This window comes from Ambystoma mexicanum, chromosome 13 (assembly GCF_040938575.1).
Source record: "Ambystoma mexicanum isolate Mex_15411 chromosome 13, UKY_AmexF1_1, whole genome shotgun sequence".
Lineage (NCBI taxonomy): Eukaryota > Metazoa > Chordata > Amphibia > Caudata > Ambystomatidae > Ambystoma > Ambystoma mexicanum.
Genome location: NC_090938.1, coordinates 637,933,875 through 637,949,060, shown reverse-complemented (window position 1 = coordinate 637,949,060; position 15,186 = coordinate 637,933,875). Strand labels below are relative to the sequence as shown.

The 15,186-nt window shown below is 47.9% G+C and overlaps 1 protein-coding gene across 1 annotated transcript in view; it reads left to right on the top strand.

Moving 5' to 3' along the window:
- The window catches only part of IGF2BP1 (insulin like growth factor 2 mRNA binding protein 1), a 699,136-nt gene that overhangs the window by 262,038 nt on the left and 421,912 nt on the right, over nt 1-15,186 (top strand). The window contains exons 4-5 of the mRNA XM_069634579.1: nt 7,755-7,806; nt 8,535-8,598. Coding sequence (XP_069490680.1) covers nt 7,755-7,806; nt 8,535-8,598 — 116 coding nt within the window. The remainder of the gene's footprint in view (nt 1-7,754; nt 7,807-8,534; nt 8,599-15,186) is intronic.

Here is a 15,186-nt window from a genome sequence, read left to right as displayed (position 1 = left end):
TGACGCAGACGCTGATTTTCTGAAGCAGCACAGCTGTGGTGATTACTGTCATAGATATGGAATACGTCGTCGGACCATCCCATCGAAAGAATGTTACCAGGTAAGAGTAACTTGTTCTTCTCTCCCCACCCCTGCCCCCCCGCCCACCGGCAGACCCAGACACAGCGACAACATCGTCACAGCGGACGGATCGCCGCAACAGAGGGCGTCCCCACTGGATGAGATGGAGTCGTTTCATGCCATGGTCGCCAGAGCTTTGCATTTTTCCAGCGGATGCCCGAACAGTCCAAGGAGGGATCCCAGGGTCGGAGGTGCAAGGCAAAGAGGAAGACAATCATGGTGGTGCCCCTCCTGGATGATCTGTGGGAGGAAGGCCTGGCCCTCTTGAGGAATCATGCATGACCCCCGCCAAGCAGGATAGGCTAGTGAAAAAGTACTAGGTGCTGGAGTCGGAACCCAAGTGCCTACGATCACAACAGTCGCCTGACTTTTGTGTTGGTGGCTGTGAGGAAGTTTGCTGACCGCCCTTGTCCTCCATCCCTTCGGACAGTGAGGAGAAGTTGGACGCCATGGGGAGGAAGGTCCTTTATTCTGACATCGACCGTCAAGGGAGTCAACGCAGTGGCGATCCCGGCCACGTAAAACAAGGAACTGTGCTGCAAACTGGGCCCGATTCTGGAGTTCCTACCTGACAAGAGGGTGGAGGCGATCCCACTCCTCCAGGAAGATGAAGTGGCTTTGGGCCATGACATCACAGACACAGATTTCCAGCAGATGGGGGAACAGTGTATGCCTCTGACGAGGCTCGCTGAAGGCCCCGAATTTCCGCAAAGAGGTCGACTTCGGGGATAACCTCTTTAGGAAGGCCGTCGACACGTCCATGCAGGCAATCAAGATGGATACAGAGACTGCTCTTCCTTTCATGCCTCCGGAGGAAAGTCGGGCAGATCAACAAAAGGTTTCTCCTTGTATAGAGGCTGCTCCAAGGTCTTCCATGGAGGTGGCCAGTGCCATCGTCACTGCGAAGCAGGACTGAACTGGTCTGGTCGTCTGGCCCCCACCCAAGGATTTGTCAGCGAGTGGGAGATCTACACCGACAGATGGGTGCTGGACACTCTCGCCCACTGACTTACCCTGGAGTTTCACTACAAGTGCCTGGCAGGAACAGCACATCCCTCAACTCCTGCAGAAGGTACGGGCCATGCTATGAAAAGAGGCGATGGAGCTAGTTTCAAGACTACCGTGGGGCTCTGTAGTCTATTCCAGATATTTCTTGGTGAAAGACAGGGTGCTGAAGGCCCATTCTAGACCTGCAGTGTCTCAACAAGTACCTCAAGTCCCAAAATTTCAGGCTGGTCATGCTGGAGCATGTGCTCGGCCAACTGGAGGAAGGAGACTGGAGGACGCCTGTTTCCACGTCCCCATTCACAGAAATATCCTACGCTTCGTGGTACAGATAAGGCACTACCTGTTCAAGGGCCTCCATTTCAGCATAAAATCAGCTCCGGGGTGTTCACGTAGTGCCTGCCACCAGTGGCAGCCCATCTACGTTTACAACGGATACACATGTGCCCATACCTCGACGACTGGCTCATCCAACCCAATTCACGAGAGGTAGCTGTTGAATACAGACAACCGTCCAGCTGCTGACGGGTCTGAGGTACTCCATCAATTATCCGAAGTCCTGCTTGACACCATCGCTGAAAGCTCTGTTCCTTGGAGCCAGGCTCAACATGGTTTCCTGCCTAGCGTCTCTCTCGGAGGAGAGGGTGGCGGCCATGCTGGGTAAAGTGCAACTGCTGTTGTCACTGAAGACCTCCAGGGTGCGGACCATCAAGTCACCGCTCGGCATGTCATTTTGCATCTACCTTGTCCGGCTCTGCAGGTTACAGATGCAACCTTCAGAGGTTCCTGCGTGTTCACTGGACAAGTTTCCGGAAGCATCGCGGACAAGATACCTCTCAACGAGAAGTTCCATCAGGTGATAAGGTGGTAGGGCATACCACCCGGGTCACAGGCTTTCAAACTCACCCCCCTAAGTCCCCCCATACTAGGAAACAGTCACCAGACGCTTCCCTGGAGGGCTGGGGAGCCCACACCAGACGTCTGCACACCAGAGGTCTGTGGCTGCCGGAGGGGTAGAGCTCCACATAAATATCTAGGAGCTACAGGCAGTGTTATGGGCCCGAATGTCATTCCTTCCGTTTCTGAAGGGCAAGGTGGTGAGGATCTTCATGGATAAAACCACAATATTCTTATCAGGAAGCAGGGGGTCAGGGGGGGGGCACTCGATCCCCAGCCCTCTCGATGCACAGAACTTGTGGCACTGGTCTGTTGAATAAGCGATGTTTCTCATCCTTTCACCTGGCGGGAGTCAAGAACATAGTCACTGACTCCCTCAGAAAGGAGTTGCACTCCTGCCACGAGTGGGAACTTCGGCAGGACCAGGTGGACCACATCTTCAAGTGGGACAGGCCCCAGATCGATCTGTTTGCGACTGTGGTGAACTCAAAATGCCAGAAATTCACCAGCAGTTTCCACCAGCCAGGGAGCATGGGGGGACAAGTTCTCCTTATCGTGGGAAGGCCTCTTTCTGCACGCATTGCGCTCCATTGACTCTCCTGCTGTGAGTCATAAATCAACTCGGACAGTGCCGATGCCTGATAATGCTCATCGCTGAGGCAGATTTGGTACCCAGACCTTCTCAGTCTGTCAGCATCGCCTTTGCGCAAGCTGCTGGTGGTTGCGTATCTGCTCACAGGAGAAGGAGGTGCAATCCTGCATCACGACTCAGGATCGCTGAACCTGAGGATTTGGCTTCTGCAGCCCTAGAGTTTGGAGGATAAGAGTTGCCAGTGGACTGCAGGGAGGTCCTTGCTAAGGCCAGAGCGTCATAGACTGTAGTACTACAGTCACGTGTAAGTGTTTCACTACGTGGTGCCGGTCGTAGAAGTCACCCCCGTCATCCTCTGAGGATCACGGGACTGCAGATTCTACCATACTTTTTGTCCTTGGCCAAGGCGGGGCTGGCGCACGCCTCTATCAAGGTGCATCTGGCGTCTATCTCCCGCTACACGAGGTCTCCTGGAAGATCATCTTTGGTCCCACCCTCTCGTCAAGGAGTTTCTCGAAGGAGTTTCGATCTTTACTACCAGTGAAGGCACCTGCCATGGCATAGGAACTCAATGTGGTGCTAACGAGGCTCATGGGTGGTGGCCCCCTTCGAGCCTTTGCATCGGGCCTGTCGCTTTCCTCTTGTGGAAAGCTGCTTTCATTGTTGCAATCACCTCTGCCAGGAGGGTGGGTAAGATCCTGTCCCTGACTTCGAATTGAGGGTGATGCTGCAGACGCACCCCTTCATGCCAAAGGTTCAGTTGGAATTGCACCTCAACGAGCCTTTGGTGTCACCAGTTTAGTTTTTCTTCTGAAGCTTTTGTCACCGGCTGAAGGGGCCTTGCACACGCTGGACGTTGCTTGTGCTGTAAAGTTCTACGTGGCATGCACGAAGAGTTTTTGGAAGACATCTCAACTGTTTGTGAACTTTGGTCCTGTGAAGCATGTGAAGGCCTTGTTTAAGGCTTCCATCTCAAGGTGGCTTTCTGGAGGCATCACACACTTGGTTGGCGAACCGACTGCTGACCAGCCGTCTGAGCCTTCTTCACCAGAGTGATCGCTGCGACGATGGTGTTTGTCTGGTGTGCCCCTGCTGGACATCTGCACGGCTGCTATGTGGAGGTCCACGCACACCTTCACGAGATTCTACTGCTTCGCCAGGGATTCAAGGGAGGAGTCCAGAGTCGGCCAAGCAATGCTATGCTACCTGTACGCTTGAGGTGAGCCTGATCCTGAGGTAGGAGTGATTGATTCTGTTGACCCTTGCCACCTCCTGTGTAATGTTGTACTGCTATGTATTCATTCATGAGCATATGAATCCATGCAAGACTCCATGCTGGAGAAGCAACAAATTACTTACCTGTACCTATTGTTCTCCAGCATGGGTCTGGCATGGATTCACATGCAAACCCTCCCTCCAACCCCTCTTTGGCTCTTCTTGGTCATACTGCACTTAACGTGCTTACCAAATCTGAAGATGGCTGCCAGAGGGGCTTAGAGAGGGCAGTCATTGGCTGACAGTATGACCCAAGTGCAGTGATTGGTTTAGAGGAGAAATACAGTTTGTAAGTGAAACCATTTTTTCTTTTACGGAGGATTCCTGGCCTGACCACAGGGAATATTCATGAGCATGTGAATCCATGCCAGACCCATGCTGGAGAACAATAGTTGCTGGTAAGTAACTTGTTTCTTCACCCCCTCCCCCAACCACCAGGCATGTACCTCCTTCTAGAACCTCAGGGATTTCTCACGGGGCATGCAGTGGATTTCTGGATAGTGGGTGGAGGTTTTACTGATGTCATGAACTAGGTGCATGTCCGGTTTCCCACTACAAGTGGTACTCTCACCCTTATCAAGCTGAATTTGGCATGCGCTTGTGTTGATGGATTTATGTCGGGCACTTAACCACCATCGACTGAATTAATAATTTCATTCTGGAGTATACAATTTACTATCACGGATCAACTATTTTCTCTTTAGGGCCAAACGCACACTTTTCAGGCCACCAAAATGCAAGATTCACCATGCGGTATATCTGGCATTCCCCTTTTTACTGTATATAGATCGCACACCAGTGTCTGGATGCAACACCTCATGATTAAATCCACATCTGGGAATACCGGTTGTAATGAAGAAACTCTGCAGTTGAACATCGGAATCGATTAACGAACCAGGGTTACTCTGAGTGATACGGTGGTGAATCCATTTCAGTCTTGGTGGCTAGGGAACAGGGGAGATAAAAAACAACTTTGCTCAAATTGAGGCTGGAACTGCTTGTTGAAAACTAGGAATACATATCGCAACTGTGCGATGGATACTGCTTGACGAGATTAATTTAGCGTCAAAGCCAGAATTTACAAAATCGGGGACGAGGCTGGGAAGTTACTAGACTGGCTCGAAACGTGAAGCTTCCTGGCAATATGTTCAGCGTATTAGATCAGCCTCTGATTAAATTGTCACGGATAAGATTTGCAGGCTCGTCGCATGTTATTATGCACAGTTATCTCCTGATCTAACAGACACAATATGTGGATTTGTTGGACGAACTACCAGTTCCCAGTATTATGACTAGTCCGAGGGGTGCCCTGGAATCGGACATGATGGAGGACGAGGTGACAGTAGCAGCAGTAACTTCTGTACTCTCTGGTAAATCCTCGGGTCCCAACGTCCCTGTGGAAAAGATTCAGCTATTGGGTATTTAAGCCTATGCTATCAATTTCTAAGCAAGGCAAAGAGAAGGGTGAACTCCCTGCAGATCTGTGGTTGATGCAGATCTTAGTCTGCCCTAAGAAAGATAAACCACTTGAAGATTGTGCCTCTTAAATGCCACCATCGCTCATTAACGCTGAAGCAAAGGTATTAGTCAAAATCCTTGTCCATCAATAGCTGTGGGTCATCCCCTCGCTGATTCACAGACCAGAAGATTTTTTTTACCAGACTGGTGCACCTACATGAATATACGTAGGCTCCATATTGCATTAGGCCATGCAGTATCTATTCACGGCCCTCTCGCTGTGGTAGCAATAGATTTCGAGAAAGCGTTTGATATGGTCTATTGGAAGTATGACTGGGCAGTGTTTATTAGAATGGGGTTTGAACCAAGCTTTCTGCAATGCGTCAAATTGCTGTATAAGCACCCCTTGAAAGCGGACCGGGGGGGGGGGGGTCAATGGACAGACCTCAAGCTGTTTCCCGCTGGTGCCTGGAACGTGATGGGGATACCCCCTTTCTCCCATGATTTTAATCCTGGTCATGGTACTCTTGACAAACTGGCGACAAGACCTCTTGCACCCCACCAAAAGGATTTGTGTGGCCCTTGGGGCACGGAGATAGCGTATCGCTATATGCAGATTACCTTTTGTCCTATATGGGAACCCATAGATCCAGCCCCCAGGCAAGGCAAGGTAATGGAGCTCACTGTACCATTTGTTGAATTTCTGAATTGGAACCAATCACTTCTCCCAATTCAAGGTGGTCAAAGTGATCCAGTTGGATTGCACATTTTAAGTGACCAATTGTTTAAGCACCTATGCATCCAAATAGGGTGGCACCCACACACATTCCTTACATGGCACCAGTTGGAGATTTCTTGCGGATGTTACATTTTGGGCTGTTCCTTTGCTTACCCTACTCTGACGTGTGGCTATTTTCAAGATGTTAACTCTCCCCAGGTATAGTTTCTCCAGAACACCTCGCAAACTTGACCAGCCCTTGAGACTACTGCTATGGTGTCCGAACCCAGGATTGCATTGTGCACTCTTTGCAGACCGGTATGGGAAGCTGGTATAGGTGTTCAGGATCTCCGAGGTACTGTTGGGCATCCCAATTGTCTATCAATGAATGGTTGCACAGCAATCCCTTACACCCGCACATTGGAATCAAACTGGACAAGTTATCCACAATTGAGGTGCGTCTTCCCAGACAGTCAAACTTGTGTTGGGGGTGTATATGGGGAGACGCGTCCTATTCCCAATATGAGACACTTCATATCAAATTCTAATGATTGTGACTAAACAAAATGTTATGCTGCGTGGGGGGGAAATGAGTTGCTGCTCAAGATCGCAACATGGAAGCGAGACTTGGATAAATGCACGTCTATTGAGGAAAGGATACATGGAGCCTGTGGATGCTCACATAAGTTAAATAAGATATGGAATAAGTGGGGAAACCAGGATAATTGGATTGTTCGAGTGCCAGCATATCACTTATTTAGATTAATGAACTATAGATGCATTGATGTCCCTAATCAATTTGGTTGGAACTATTTGCTCGTCCTTAAAAAAACAATAAAATAAGAAATGGGAGAAAAAAAAGGGCAGCACTATTTTGGGCCTGGTAGCAATAGTGCCACTTAGCAACGTTAATTTGCAAACTTTCTTCCAGTGTTTTGGCTAGTTCTTAATGTGCTGGTATGACTCCTTTATTGCACAAGTTAATTGATCCATGTAGCATGTCTTTAAAGTTTAGCCATCTGATAGCAATGTTCAGAAATTGTCCCTACATTTATGTATGGTTTTAATGATGCGGTATGCTCCTTGCAGCAGGCAGAACTGATTGATAACGTCACGCCGCCCAAGTTAAGGGCCCGAGGAGTGCAGTGAGGATCCCTTAACGAGGTTGGCACTGCCATTACCGACCGGGTCGGCACGCCGCCGAGGGGCATTTTTCGCCTCGCCTGTGTAGTCACTACACGGGTGCTAATTCTGTTTTTTGGTTTCTAAAAAAAGGGAAGTACCTTTGCAACGCAACACCAAACAGCAGTGCTGTCTTCTCTTAAAGGCTGTTATCGATGTTGAAAATGGACTTCGGGAAAAGACGGGACTGAGCTGCAACGTGCTGTGTTGCAAAGGTAGGTTTTCTTTAAACAAAAAAAACTACACCGGTGCTGGGAAGGGAATGAGATGGGCACTGGCAACCAAGGCTTCTCGGAATGCAGGCTTGTACCAAAGAATGATTGGATAGCGCCCCTTCCTATTGTGCTGATGAGCTAGGAGTGCTAAAAGCATCATTGGACGAATTTAGGCCCATGTTATAGATTTTTTTTTTAAGACTGCCATTGAGTAGATTATGTAATATACGGTTGTTTATACTTCGAATTGTAGATGCTTGTCTTAATGTCATTTCCTTGGACTTTCCACTAGGTCTTGGACGGCTTGTTAGCCCAGTATGGAACCGTGGAGAATTGTGAACAAGGTAAGTCGTCCTTCTAAAACCGTGCATGTTTAAATCATCCTTTTAACTTTCAAATGTTAGATTTTGATTCTCTTGCACAAATTCTCACTCATGGGCTCTTGTTGGCTCATGTGATTACTCTCGTCACTCGCTCTTTCAAATCAAATATCTGCCCACTTGGATTCAGCTGCAATACAGGGTTCACACCTACAGGAGCACAAGATGGTAGGAGTGCCCATTTTTCGCAGAGAGAAATTGGGAGTTTGCAAATGCAGTGTGATTAGATTCTACTACCCAGATTAAACACTTCAGTCAACTGCAACTTTGTAGCATTTCCAGTTTCCCACAAAAGCACCATCTAAGTTTGCGCATGTCTCATTTCCAGAACAGTTTGAGAGTTTGAGAGTGCCACTGCAAGCTGTAATATGCACAGTTCAAATGCAGACAAGCCATGCAAGCAAAGTTCATGTATAACTCCTACATTGGAGCCGACTGCACAAGAAACACTTTCTGTATAAGGGACACTTGTGTTTACAATGAAAAGAGCAAGCAACATTGTCCTCTTCCCTCGCAGGGCAAGCCTATAGTGCATAGTCAATAAATGTGCTCGTAGATTTTTTTCCAAATGTGAAACTTCACAATGCACTTGTGACAGTGTTGTACCCGTTCTGGGGTTAGCCCCGCATGTATGAGTACATTTCACACACAAGTTAATGCTCCCTGCCTGCTGTTTATTTTTTCTCCCATAGTGAACACCGAGAGCGAGACCGCGGTTGTAAATGTCACCTACGCGAATCGGGAACACACCAGACAGTGAGTACCTCAGGAATGCTTTTACTTATTGTCATGCTGTGTACTGGAATAAATATACAAGCACTGGTACATTTATAGCATTCAAGACTTTTTCTTTTTCCAAATTAATGAGTTCTTAATTTAAAATAAACTAGTTGAGTAACTAAACTGATAGCTCTACGAGAGTTGATTTGGCGGAGATGGAAAGAGTGCTATATCAGAGAGATAGGAAACTTGCTATGAGAAGATTTGGGGAACATTTCTCTCATTGTACTGATCAGATGATTACAGATGTGAATCTTGGGGTGGGAGGGAGTTGAAAATGAGATTTATTGAATTTACAGAGGAAGATGTGTATAATGTTGCATTTCCCTTGTTTCATGTGCTTGTATATACTGTAAACTAAAATAACATTTTCTAGAAAGTGGCTTGTTGAGATGTTCAAGTATCAATGTGATTCAAGGATCAAAATGAGAAATGGGTTCTATGTCATTTCGCCGACACCCGTTTTTACGATGGGCGTGTTGCCGCGGGGAGTCTTTATGAAAAACGTACCAGATTTACTTTATTTCCTTGGTCCACCAACGCTTTATTTGAAACTCCCCGAACCCCCCTCTCCAATTATTGAGTTTTTGGTAAAAACTCCCGCGACAAAACACCAGTCATGAACGGATGCTGGCGAAAGGACGTCATACTGAAAAATGGTGCTTCCGATACCCACAATTCTAAGTACATAAGGTTAGTGAGCAATTGCAGGTTCAATTACAGCTTTCACGCCCTGAATGGAGGGGGGGGGTCAGACGTGGGGTTTAACAGCCCGCTCTCAGCTCGGGCTGCAGGCCGTGTAACCCCATGGTTGCCCTCCAACCAGAGCATGAAGGCTATTGGCACCCCGGGATTTACTGTGGTGCGGATAGTTCTCACACCCCCCCCCCACCCAACCCTGCCGACAGGAGAAGAGCTCAGTGTAAGCCCATATCTAGTTGGAGGAGAAGAAAATTGCCCACTGCTATTAAAACATCTCGCAGATTATGATAGGTTCGCACCCGGGAAAAACAGATTAACCAATCTGATATAAAATCCAGAGTTTTGCAGAAAAGAGCCGGCACAGACCCTGATGAAACATACACCTTCAGGTAAGGGGAGTTAAAGCCTGTCACCTTTTGCACCAACTGCTGACGATCAAACGCTGAAAGAAAACTCGCAGCCATGAAACAAAACTTTAATTGATCAATCCAACTCCTGGGAGGAATGGGACAATATGGCCGCCGACCAAGACGTTGGATGCCAAACCCCCCCATCCCCAATAGCCTTGTCACTTCCCCAGAATATAGCACTAAATACTTGGATCTTCTGAAGAGGACATCTGAATGTTTTGAGCTCTTCATAGAAGAGCCAGATGAGGATATAGATTTTATAGCAGACCTTCTGGAGGAGAAAGTATTACATGTAGTTATCCAACCAGTCTCCACTAAACCTGTTAATCTGAGGGTGAAGAAATATAAACAGTCTAACTGACCCCATGTATATCAGATGGCAACTTATCCGCAACTCGCTAGACATCACAGCCAGGAAAAGGGCTAACTCACCAGTGTCAGCCAGAGTAACCTCAAGATAAGAGTAGACCTAGATGCATTTTGCCACAAAGCAACTGTTGCAATTAGTGTCAGTATTGCTGATGCAACATCTGTAGTGTCTAGGTGTAATGGGGCACAGTGGAACTGTATGTAAGAGCTAGAAAATTATTCCCACAATTCCCTTTTTTTCTTTTTTAAGATCATCCAGGGGGTTGGGAAGCAACTGCAAGTTCCATAATCAAGAATACACTTTGATGCAACGGAGCTTGCAGGATGGCAAGTTGCAGGGGTGATTGTTGAATGTCACGCATGGCTGAGTGGTGCTGCGAACTCGCCCCTCCTTCATAACCATTGCTCAAGCTACACTGTTAGACAAATCCATAGATGACACATCTGTTTAGTGAGGCAGTGGATGAAACCCTGGAAAGGGTGAAAAAAGACCACCAGTCTTAAAACATATGGACAGATGGCGGGCAGATCTTTGTAGCCGAGGGGAGCACTGGCTTATCGCTGTTTGTCATGTCAATGCACATTCCCACCTGCAACCCAGTTCAACAGACTCTGGGCAACAGCTGGTATACTGGCACTCTGCAGCAACACTTTGTCCCTCTAAACGGCAGCGTAGAGACAAACTCTGGGGAAGAGGAACCACCTTTAGTGGCACAACCTTAACCTCTAAACAATGATTCCAACATTTGTTGCCCCTCCCTTGTTGCCCTGGTGGGCCGGGGTTGCATAGCTTTATTTTACCACGCATGGGAGTGAATAACATAATGTCACAATGGGATATTGCATAAAATTGGTAGCAGCTCCATGTTACCTGCTTCTGCAACAGAAGCTTTCTGAAAGACCATCAGGACTGCGTAGAAAAGGAAATATAGGCTTGTACAAAAAGGAATCATCGTGCAAGCCCCTCCAAACCATGTAAACTGCAGCATTTACTCACTTTGCTTCCTGGTACCCACGAAAGACAAAACAAAGCAGGTATTCGATCGAAGACCAGCAAACACCCCAAATGTTCAGACTGACAACACTACAGGAAGTAATCCCCCCCCCCCTCCTTACAAAGTGAGTAGTTATGACCACACTAGACATGATGCATACTTTCATATTTCAATTCTCCCTGCGCATAGGAAATACCTGCAATTCAGGGAAGGTCTGCACCTAATGTAGTCACCACCCCACCCCCCAAAGCCTGGTCTCAACTGTATGCACTTGCACTAGGAGAAATTTCATCTGGCCTAGTATGCTAGTTTGTATATTTAGATCATTTGGAATGTTCAAGGCCTAAGAACTGTTTTCCTTGTTACCTTCCTGCTATGAAGCACTTCACCTGTGTTTAAGCGCTATATAAATAAACCATAAATAAAGTGTTTGTGGTGGTAGCATATCTTTGCACAAAAACATCCCCACCTACCCTTATCAGGGAGACTGGCTCATAACTGGGACTGGGAAGTTACAGCCAAGCCTGTACAACACAGAAAGGAGAGCAGACCAACTTCAAGTTTGTCTTCACCATACACAAATAAGTCTGGTACCAGCCCAGAAACGTTTTTAACAGCCTGCATAGATGCAGAATTAGCTTTTCTTATCCCTCAAGAGTTCATGCATTCCTCACCATGATCCCCCGTTTTCAGACGTCATCTTACTGATTAGAAAGGTCATGAAAGTACTAGTCATGATGGCGTCCTGCATCTACATGCATGCCTAAACAGGAGAAGTATTCAACAGTGGCTCAGCACAATGGTCCCAAGTGTTGTGCCACTGGCATGATCCAGTGGTAGGAACTATTAGGAAAGATTTTTTTGCCACTCGCCCGCCACAGTTTCCATCGACCCCTAATCTTTTTGCTTTTAAACCTGCTAAGACTTTTTGAAGGACAGTAAACCTGTAGGTAATCCGTTATAGGGAAACTGACCAGTCCTACAAACTATAATATCAGCACTGTGAAACTGTTTCTTTTATTTTAGGAAAGCTGTTGCTTTCGCATGCTAGTGCTGCATGTGTGTGGTGCCCAGGAAGGGGGCGGTTGCACCTGGAACTTTGGTAGTCCTCTGCTTGTGGTATAAGTCCTTCTGTTGGGGAGCTTTTTGCACCACCCTCGCGGGGCTGTGTAGTCCTCTAACCTAAGGGTGGAGCTATGTCACCCAAAAGGAAAGACAAGACTCTCCAATGGTAGCTATAGCGGAGCTAGCAGGCTTAACTTTAGGAGGGAGGAAGGTTGACTGGGAGGTAGTATTACTCCACCCAGACACCACACCACACAACACTAGTATACTGTAAAAATATGCACTTCGTCATTGAAGAATCCCAGGATTTCATCCGTGCTTCCCTGGCAGTGGGGGGCATCACACAAGGCCAGGGAGGGTTAGGCTGCTATCCGATAGCCCCCTGGAGGGTGGGAGGGTGTGATGCTCAGTGGGATGACCCCCCCCCTACTTATGGCACGGTTGGGAGTTTTACTAAAGTTCACCCAAGGTAGGACTATAGAATACTCTCCTTTTTAGTGTACAGGGCTTCAACTCTTAGTATAGGCCTTAACTATCCAAAAGGTTTGGTAGCTATGGCTGAGTAGCCAGGCTTAGTCTAAGAGGAAGAGCTGTAGTAGCGTACACAGACCTTTGAGCATATAAACGGTCAAGAAAACACTCTTGTAGTTGTATATAAATATTATGTATTACACATCCTAAGCAAGGTTAAAGTTCACTTTTCACAATGGTAAAGACTGTGTGTGCACACCGTACGTCAGTGGCAATACAAATTACATGGGCTCAAGCTACTATGTAGGTGGCAGTGGGACCCAGTGAGGATATCCAAGATGTTTCTGGGGGAAGATCCTCATTGCAGGAGAAAATGCAGGCAAATGGCAGACTACTGGCACGTGTGGTGGGGGTGCGACAAGTTGCAGCAATACTGGAAGGACATTCTGGCGTGGAAAGGAGGCAGTATTCCCCCCCCCCCCCCCCCCCACCCACCCATACTGTTTGGAAACGGTGGAAGGGATTGGGTGAAACTCCCACACATGTCATTACTTACTGCTGGCAGCCAGGGCGTGCGTGGAAGAGGGCGGGGAATCCTGAGGGAATGGGCCTCGAAAGCCCTGGATCTGTATAGACTGGAGGAATTAACAAGACCAATACACTATCTTGCCCCTATGTGGGCAATGGAATGGGCCCCATTTTTTGGTAGGTATGACCTGGAGAGTCAGCTGAGGGAAACTGAGGGAGGACACAGGTGAAAGCAGGGAAGTTAACGGGAGGGAGTGCTTGGAGCACTCTGAGGATGTGTAAACCAATGTTGTAGAAGGGTGACCCACACAAGACAATGGAGGAATAAAGGAACACTATGAATGAGCCCCACATACTGGATAACGCGGCAGGAATACGGACCTCATGGTTGACTATGATTGGGGGGGTGCCCACGGCAAAAGGACACGGTCAGACATAGCAGCCGGACTAACTGCTTTGAAGGTATTCCTGGAGTTGCAACCCTGAGGTTATATAAGATGAAAAGAAAGGAGTGGGGGGATGAGGGGGGAAGTTGGGGTATAATGGTGGGAGAAAATGCAAAAATGTGATTGTTTTAACTGAAAAGCATGTTCCTGATAATGCATCAATAAAGCTTATTTGAAAAAAATGTCACTTTTCAATTCGGGTAAGAGAAAACCTATACATATATACAGTAGGTCTTTTGCAGGGGTAACGCAATTCAATGATCAACCTTAAGTTGGAATGCAGGCAAGGAAAAGTTTCTTTATGTTGGCAAAAGTATTCATCAACCAACAATGAGCTAGATAAAGATTCTGCAGTTTAACTTTTTTTTCTTTTTATCTTGCTTTACGAAGGTCACACCCAAGGCGTACACCCAGTCGCATTAACACTCAAGCAAGGGGCAGGCGTTCAGCATGTTCTGGGGCTTCCAAGAATGAAGGTCCAGACAGCCTCACCGTTCTCAATCCGCACTGGTGAAAACGGCGAAAGGTGGCGAGCAAGGGTTTTTTCCAGTTCCCCCTGCTAAGCAACAGCCTCAGAGGGAAAGAAGGCATGACGTGCACCTTCGGGTCCACATGTCTCCAGTGGTGGGCAAGCTTGCCCTTCTTGCAGTTTTGGCGTAATGTTTGCACACCACTGATTCCTATCCTTGGTATCCATGGGTTACCGCCTGCCGATTCCTCCCTTCCCTCTCCCACAGATTGGGACAGCAACTCTGATGGCGGAAATTCAGTCGCTTGTCGAGAGCCAGGCAGTGGAAGAAGTTCCAGTCTCCCAGTGAGGCTTGGGCTTCTACTCTAGGATTTTTGTCATACAAAAGAACCAGGCTGGCCCGAGTTGTTGGACCCCTCCACCCTCAACCTCTTCCTATTCAAAAATTCAAGATGGTTACGCCAGCATGCATTGCAGACACATTGTGCAGGGGAGACTGGATGTGCTGCCTGGATCTGAAGGACGCCTAATCTGCACGCCCTGATTTGGCAGCCTCCTCACTTTCCTGCGGTTAAGGTTCATGGGCTGCCATTTCCAATACAAGGTTCTACCCTTCGGCCTCAACTCCGCCCCTAGGGTATTTACCAGACTTTTAAATGCAGTGGCAGTCCTCCTTTGGGCTACCACGTCTACCCATAGCTGGACGACTGGTCATAATCACCACGGATTCCTCCCTGGAAGGCTGGGTCTGGGGGGGGGGGGGGCAGCTCTGGACAACCAGTGTCCATGGGATTTGCACCATGCAGGAGTAGAGGTCTCATATCAACTGGCTGGAGCTGAAGGCCATCTGGCTAGCTCTCAAAGCTTTCCTTCCGCTCATTGTAGGGAAGGTTGTCCTTATCCAGACGGAAAACTCCACCACCATGTACTATGTCAACAAGAAGGGCGTACCTGGTCCCCTCCGCTGTGCAGCCTAGCTATCAGCATGTGGGAATGGGTCCTGGAGAACATGTACCGGAGGGCTATCTACCTCCCGTGAGTCCAACCTGGAGGCGGACAGGCTCAGCAGTCTGGAGCAGACTATTACAAATGGCAACTGAAAGATCAGG